This window comes from Chrysoperla carnea, chromosome 5 (assembly GCF_905475395.1).
Source record: "Chrysoperla carnea chromosome 5, inChrCarn1.1, whole genome shotgun sequence".
Classification (NCBI taxonomy): domain Eukaryota; kingdom Metazoa; phylum Arthropoda; class Insecta; order Neuroptera; family Chrysopidae; genus Chrysoperla; species Chrysoperla carnea.
Window position 1 is genome coordinate 33,128,551 of NC_058341.1, and position 8,367 is coordinate 33,136,917.

Here is an 8,367-nt window from a genome sequence, read left to right on the forward strand (position 1 = left end):
TAACAAAAAATAATAGTTTTTATTTTTTGTTATGTACCAAAATCTCCCACTACTTATTATTTAAATTAAATTGATACCGCCTTAAAATACTCAATGTACCACATATGGTGACGGACCCTGTATAGTCTAGTATATTATGATTCTGATTTAAAATGCGCTGTAGCCTTTAGAAATCCCTCTTTCCTCAAAAATACCTACAAAAATTTCATTTGAAAATGTTTCTAAAGAGGTGACAACTTACGTGATTTCAATAATTACAATAAAAACCAAGTTTATACCTTATGATTCATTTTTATGTAACTAATAAATTATTTATTAATAATCCTTTAAAATAAACATTTATCACCTACAAACATTTGAATGATTAGATATTTCACATTTAATCTATACATAATCTCTTGTATTAAAGATCAATCATTACATTAAAGTGTATTTAAATTAAAAATAAATAGGTGATTATCACTAGAGAAGAAATTAATATGATATGATTCCCTTAATGAATGTTTAATAACACGTAAGCAAGCAAAAGAAAGCTTGTATACAAAGTTATTAATTTAAATAAATAGATATTCACATTTAACTTTAACCTTTTGAAACATGGAAATGATTTCACAGTTCTTGACTAATTTCGCCGAATATTCATCGTTCGAGGGTGGGCTATTTTAATTTATACAGCAAAATATTTCGTTTTGTACTTACCCAATCAAAAAGTAACCTAAACAAAAGTTAAAGAGTTTGATGGGGGACATCATCTTCTGACATCAGATTGGACCTAGTTCTTCGGGTTTCTTTAAAAGCCGATTTAGATCCTAAACGGTAAGAGATAGAATAACACTTTAAATTAGAAAGTTGATCACCATAAAAAACTACCAATTTTTTTTAAAACTTTTTTTCGAAAAACGTTGGCTTTCGGAGAGCATAGGACTTATAAATATGTAGTTATTGCATTTAATCGAAAGAATATACGCTTAAAGTTCATCGATAATTTTAGATCAAAGTCATAAACACATGCGAATGTCCTCTATAGCCCTTGACAACTTTTGGCTAACTAAAGCATTTTTCTCAAGTTAGTGTGGTTTTTTTTTTATGAGGATCTACTTTCTAAATTAAAGTGTTGTTCTATCTTTTGCCGTTTACGATCTAAAATGTTTTAAAATAAACCCGAAGAAATAAGTCCAATCTGATGTCCCCCATCAATCTCTGCAACTTTTGTTTAAGTCATTTTTTGATTGGCTAACTTCAAATCGAGATATTAACGCATAAAGATTAAAATGGTCCGTCCTGTATAAGTAAACTACCATTATTTTTCATGAATATAGATAATTTTTGTTCACTTATTTGTAATTAAGATAAATATAATATAATATTTCCATTTACTCTCTATTTACAAAATGGAAAATGGCGCATGTTCTTTGATAGATAAATTAACCAAACCTATTTTACTTACTTGTTGCATTAAATAAATAACTTGTAATGTTCATAAAAATCCAATATCCGATAAATAAAATCAAACTTATAATATAAAAAAGTTGAAAATATTCTTACATAAATCTTCAATTGTTTACGTCTGAAGTGCAATTCATTTTATCAATAATTTTTTCTTAAAGGATTATTGATTTGCTTTATAAATAAAATATGATTTACAAAAATGTAAGTTATTTATGTGTATTGTGTTAGGACAGTTGAAAAATTTAAATATTATAACAATGAAAATTTTGGTTATTTTAAGTTTGTGCTTATGTTTATTTTTAAACATAGCGTCTACTAGATTTGGTAAGTTGAACTGCATCCCCATCACTTTACTTCTAGATAACTCATTTTTTATCTCATTTTATTGGCGATTAATGTTATTTATAGAATAATTCACTCGATTGCATTAGAGTAAGGATCGATGGCGTAATTTGATTTTTTATCTTTGTCCCACTATATACCCAAAACTTCTTTCTGGAACGGTCTTTGTCGATGTTTTTTTATAAATAAATAGTAATACACGCACAATCGACCGGAATTTAAGTTATCTAATTTTTTAGTCTTATTTTCGTTGATATAAGTATACTTATACTTATATGAGAACAACTACCAGAGTAATGACTTTTGACATCCATTTTTGGTTTTTTTTTTTGGTTCTTTCAAATTCTTTACACTCGGAATAGGTTTCTTTCTTACAACTTTTTTTTAAATAAAGTACACGTGAATATAATTGTAATGAAGTTGAATAAAAAAAGTAATACAGGTAATTATTTTTTAGTTAATGAGTACTCAGCACTTGACGATAAAATCATACGAATTTTGGATAAATATCGAAATGAATTAGCTGACGGTAAATGGATTTTCCCACCTTTAGATCCCTTTGTTGTTCCTGCATTTAATGTATCGTATGAAAATAAAATCGCCAAGTAAGTATCTAATTTCAACAATCGTTATACATAACGAAAACTAAATTAATAAATCAAATAATGGGTACCTACTAAAACCGATAAATTTTTTTAATTAAGTGCCCAATAACATTTTTAATTTTTTAAGAATTTTTTAACAAATAAATTCAATATTTGTAGAGTTGATGGAATATCGAAAGCCTTAAATGCTTCCGGAATTATAGGCTATGAAGATCATGTAGTGGAAACTACCTTAGATGGGGATTTTAGTGTTTATGTAAATGAACCGTTGGTAAAAGTAATAGGTGAATATAAATCTGAAGGTAAACTGGCATCAGCCATTCCAGTCAATGGTGAAGGATCTTATACGTACGTAACAATTGATTGATTTTCTAAATTTATCGATTTCGGTGTAAATGAAAGTAAATTTAGAGATTTTTATGATTGATTTTTTAGATGTGATGTTAAAAATTTACAAATAACAGTATATGGTAAACTTAGTGAAAACAAAGATGAAACATTGTATTTAGAAAGATTAAATGTTACTCTTCATGTAGAGGAAATTAAGGTAAGCTATAAATTATCTATTTTCGGCAGTCATTTACTTATTTCAAGTATTAACACTGAACGCACTGTTTATGAGCAAATATAATTCATTGACTTATGCTACTAGCTACGCTATCAGCTAGAAATAACTTTTTAAAACTTACTGGAACATAATTCTTTAAACTTATATAAATCTTGAATTCGTTTTTCATGAGAGCTCTTGCATTTCATCCTAATTCGAAAACACCAAGAATTGCAGTGCGTAATAATTACATTTAAGATCGATTTGACGAGATTTTAGTTCAAAATTATTTTAGTTTGTTTATCATTCAATCAATATGAAATAAGGCATCTTTAATAATTTATTTAATAAAATATTTTTCTTTTCAGTTTAAAATCGATGGTTTACAAGGTGGTAAATTGTACAATGATATGGTTAGTGCTATTGTAAGCGATGGTGCACCAGCATTTATCAATGCAAATGTTCCATTATTTGATGAATTTGTTGGTACAGCTTTAAAACATTATTTAAATCCAATTTTCAATGATTACACAGCCGCAGAATTAATAGATTTTATCAATTCAATTGATGCATAAATAACTGTTATCAATCGATAAAAAATAAACAAAATGCTTTATATTGTGTTTTTATTTACATGAAATAAATACCATTTGACAATTTTGCATGTCTTCCATTATAATGTGGACAATTGTTACAAAGATATATTTTCGATATACGTCTGGAATTGCTTCAAAAAAAAACTTGTAGGACAAGCTTTTAGATCGTATCTCAAATATCACCCACATGATACTTAAATGAACACGATTTTTATATTTCTTGTTTAAAAATTGCCTCGTATAAAAATCTTTCAAGAGCCGAAAACAAACAAAGAAATTTTTCTATAACCCTCATTTTTTCATGGTAACCCAATAAAATAATTTAAAAAATACTTTTGACGATTTGACCAATTGATTACAATTTGGACAAAAACTGTAGATGAAACATCCTTGCCAATAAAATATTATGTAAGATAAATCCATGGAAAACAAAGATTCTGTAAAAAAAATATAGGTAGATTATATATTCAATCGTTTGATTTTTTTTTTTTATAAATTTAATTTAATTTTAAATATAACTGTCAAAACCAAAACTGTTTTTTGTTCCCTGTGCTTGAAATATAAAAGTAATACGTTTTGATCGGATAAATAGATTTATTCAAAAATTAATTTAAAAATACATTATAATAATACGAAACAAAAAGTATATATATTTTATTTATAACGTTTCTCCTTTCGATATTATTTATAAAAAAATATCATGAATCGTATTTTTTCGTTCAGAAAGAGAGTATGAGATATTTCAAAAAATTCTCGAGGTGCAGAGTTCCATCACTAAGGTCCAATTTCCCTTCTCTCCATTATATAATTCATTTAATGTTTGTTTTTTAAATGATTTTACAATGTATGTATGTATGTTACTATGTTTGTTCAGGTGGAACCTTGTAAATCAATTTTGAAACAGTTATTCTCAATCGATTGAATTGAAATTTTGTATATATGTTTATTTTGGATGACAGGACCTGATTATCTTTCACCATATTTCCTATACAAACCTTTTTTTAAGCTTAAATTAAAAATTTTGAAAAAAGACTTTTGAAAGGACGGATTTTTCTTTTCTCAATTTAAAATTCCAAGAATGAATAAAGTTTGTCTTTTAAATGGCATTTTTTATTTAAATTTTTATCATATTTTTTAATACATGAAATATTTATATAATATGATTGGAAGAAGATCCGGGCTGTCGACATTACCAAAAGGCACGTCTTCAGCATTAACTAAATAAACTTAACTCAATTCAGAAAAATGCGCGAATCCTTAACAACACCCGTTAAAAACACTTCATTGTTATTGATCCAAACTGCTTACCAATTTTCATAGCCTCTAGCTTCTTAAAAAGCGTTTTGCCTTGGGAGTTCCCTCCAAATTTCTAAAATCAGCTGCACCTTTATAATTTATTAAATAAACCTACCTACCGAATTTCCGCTCATTTGAATAAAAAGGGCTCAATTCTCGCTGGAAACATGTATCAGACATCCCCAGAACTCCAAAAATTATGTTCTATTGATTATGAAACGTATGTGTAATACATCACAACCCGTTCCCTGTTGGTCTTCGTTACAGTGCATAAGTCTAAATTTTCAAAAGAGAAGAGACAAAAATGCTAAAAAATCGAGCATGATTCATGTACATAATTAAAATAAATTAAATATAGATTAACCAGGGTTAAAAATACTTCAAGACAACGAAATTAATGCCTGGATTGAATAAATAAAGTCTTTAGTTCGAAACGAGAATTTTGTTTACTGTTTCTTGGATTAATTATTTCAGAGATATTTGAGCTACCCTCTCTTCTTATCTTGAATTTATTTATTTTTTTACATATAATGTTTACTTCTTCATTCTCATTGCAAGCGCAGAAACGTCTTAAAACTTATTTAACTATCCGTCCATATGTTTTCTTTCACATGACAGTTTACTCTCGTCGAGTAGATAAGACTATGAACAACTGCTTAAAGATTATTAACAGCTTTTTTCCCAGTTTTAGTAGCGATCTGATCATAGGCTCGAAGGTGATTAGATTACTCATAGACTTTGTGATGAAGTTTTTATAGTATATAGTTTTACGATAATATTCACTGAGCTGGACTTCGGAACATAATCGTAGGGTGATTAAAATATTACAAGCATTATTATATTTTTCGATATTTTCCAGATTTCCCAAATAACCATAGCAAATAAAATAACTCCACGAGCCGTGGCCATTATTTCCCTTTTAATAATAAGTAATTTGATTTATTTATGAAACTTTCAGTGGCTTCAAGTTAATAAAGAAAGATTTTTATTTCAAGAATAAAATGATTTGATTTTGCACATAACGCAAAAGTTATGGATGGACTAAGTTAAAACTTCACGAATCAATATACTCATTTTTCATATGTGATTCAATTTCAGATACCATAAAATACAGGAATTTGAAATGTTTATTCTCCATGTATGAGCAAGTAGTTATTTTATCTACTCAGATTCTAAACGGATATGTTTACCAACATGACTAGAGATGAATGTTGTCTACTTATGTAAGCACATTTGTAGCACATCATCCAGTTTATTCATATTCTAATATTAAATTTACTATATGCTATTTTGTTGTATGTAAATCGAAACGGAATAGGAAAAAAAAATTAAAGATTATGTAAAGATAATCCCAAATAATATGCTGAAATGTTATTGCAAAAAAAGACTAAAACATCAAATCTACCAAGCGTACATACATGTTAATAAATTATATTTGTAAGTACCTCGATGTTAGGGTGTCAACAAAATACAAGATTTCAAAAAAATACATTTTTAACACGTTGAAATTAGCTTCTTGATATGTATATATTCACTATGGATCTATGTAACGAAATCCTTGATTCGTCGGATTGAATTGAAACTTGACACAAAGATCAAAGATCTTCGGGATTAACGATTAAATTCTTAACGATACTAAAAATTCTATGATGGTAGTGGAAGCTCAGATAACATTCCATTATATTAATAAATAAGTAAATTATAAGCAGAAAAAAATATAAATTTAATAATAGTTAAAAATATAAACGCTCACTTGAAACCTACCTAAGAACACTCTTCATTAAATCTTCAAACGAGACAAAAAAAATCCAAATCGATTCATCCGTTTATGCGCAACGATGCTGCAGGCAGACAGACAGACACACACACACACACACACGCACACACACACACACACAGCGGTCAAACTTATAAAACCCCTTTTTTTAGTTCGGGGATTATATAACTTGAAAAAACTGACGAACTGAACTAAAAAGTTGAAAATAATTTCTATGTATTCAAAAAAGAGATAGTGATTAAACAAAAATATTTTAATCGTTAAAAAGGGTGGGTGAATTTTGAAATATTTTATAATGACTTCACTTTTACCAATATCTGTATATATCTACAGTTTTTAGTTCAGTTAATTAAAAAAGCATGTTTCGTTAGTTCTTTTTTTAAACTATTATTTATTATATTATTATGCAATGGAAGATTGGTCACTACCCTCTGATCAAATTCAGCTGAAAATGTACTGCCGCCTCTCGGAATGATTTATAAGACTTTTAATTTAAAAAGACAAAAAAATTGCGAAATTAACGACTTCATTTTTTAAATACACTGTCCCACATTTTTATATGATTTTCTACATGTTATTTTGCAGGTAAATAAAAGTGTAAGTGCGTAACACACAACTTGATGATTTATTTTCTTTTATTATAAAAAAAAGAGGTTCATGGTAGCAACAGAAAAAAATCTGAGTAATAAAAGAAAAATTTATACGCCTATAAGAAATATTTGTAACGTAAATTAAAATTTTGTTACCGAAAAAATAGAATTACTTTATGAAAAGTTATGATTTTCGTGTATATTCTAAAATATTTTTTCACATTGAGTCAATTATTTTCAACTTTATTAAGTTTTTTATTTTTATACCCTGTATGTATGAAATACATATCAAGGTATACTAGTTTTAGTCTCAAGGTGCTGAGAAATATTGATGATACGAACAAAATTTTGGTATAAGAGTGTATAAAATCACCTAATTAGTTCATTAAAATTAAATCTCTAAAGATTTAAAAGTTTAAATGTAAATGCTTCTTCTAAAAACATTAACAACTTTTGTTTGAAGCATTTTTAGAAAACATCATTACTCGTGGAGGCGCAAATTAGGACAAAACTTTGGTGTTCATTTTCTCCAAAACTATAAAAGATAAGGAGCTTAAAATTTCCAAGTAGCTTTTTCTATGGGTTTTGTGATAGATTCTCAAAAAACGTAAAAAATTCTAGGAAAAACTTTTGAAAATTTTCGGAAAACAAAACAGAGGGCGGTTGAAAGGCCGCAATAATTCTGTTAGTTTTTGGACTCTTCTTATTTATTAAAGATAATGTAAGCACTGGCATTCAACACTTTCTATACAGGGTATTTCAATAATTTACTCTGCCAATTGTTTGTTTTTAATGGTTTAATTGGTAAATTAGGAGTGCTTTTAAACAACAATGGAAATTATTCCAGCCATTTCGAAATATTACTTAGAATAGATCTTTAAATAAATAAAAATGAATTCATTATATAACCTAACTAATATTATGGCATTAAAATTTAAAAATAACTGGTGGAAGCAATCGAAAATCCAATTGCTTTTTCTTTTCATCAAGTGCACCATATTTTGATAATGGTATGTTCTATTTGGGCTTGACTTACACAAGCTTACTGTCTCTAAAGAGAATTATACATTTTATTTTTATTTACTCAAATGAAAAATCTTGAAGCACTCAGATCTTCCTAAACTTAAAGTGAAGTCCTTTAGTGATATTCGGGTTTAGTCGAACA

At 27.5% G+C, this 8,367-nt stretch overlaps 1 protein-coding gene across 1 annotated transcript; it reads left to right on the top strand.

Annotated features, from left to right (window-relative positions):
* The first annotated feature begins 1,659 nt into the window (after window positions 1-1,659).
* LOC123300751 lies at window positions 1,660-3,559 on the top strand. Its single transcript, XM_044883394.1, has 5 exons — window positions 1,660-1,773; window positions 2,249-2,396; window positions 2,556-2,744; window positions 2,832-2,943; window positions 3,312-3,559. Exons 1-5 carry the CDS (start codon window positions 1,662-1,664, stop codon window positions 3,516-3,518), a joined length of 768 nt encoding a protein of 255 aa, XP_044739329.1. The 5' UTR covers window positions 1,660-1,661; the 3' UTR covers window positions 3,519-3,559.
* The last annotated feature ends 4,808 nt before the right edge of the window (window positions 3,560-8,367 follow it).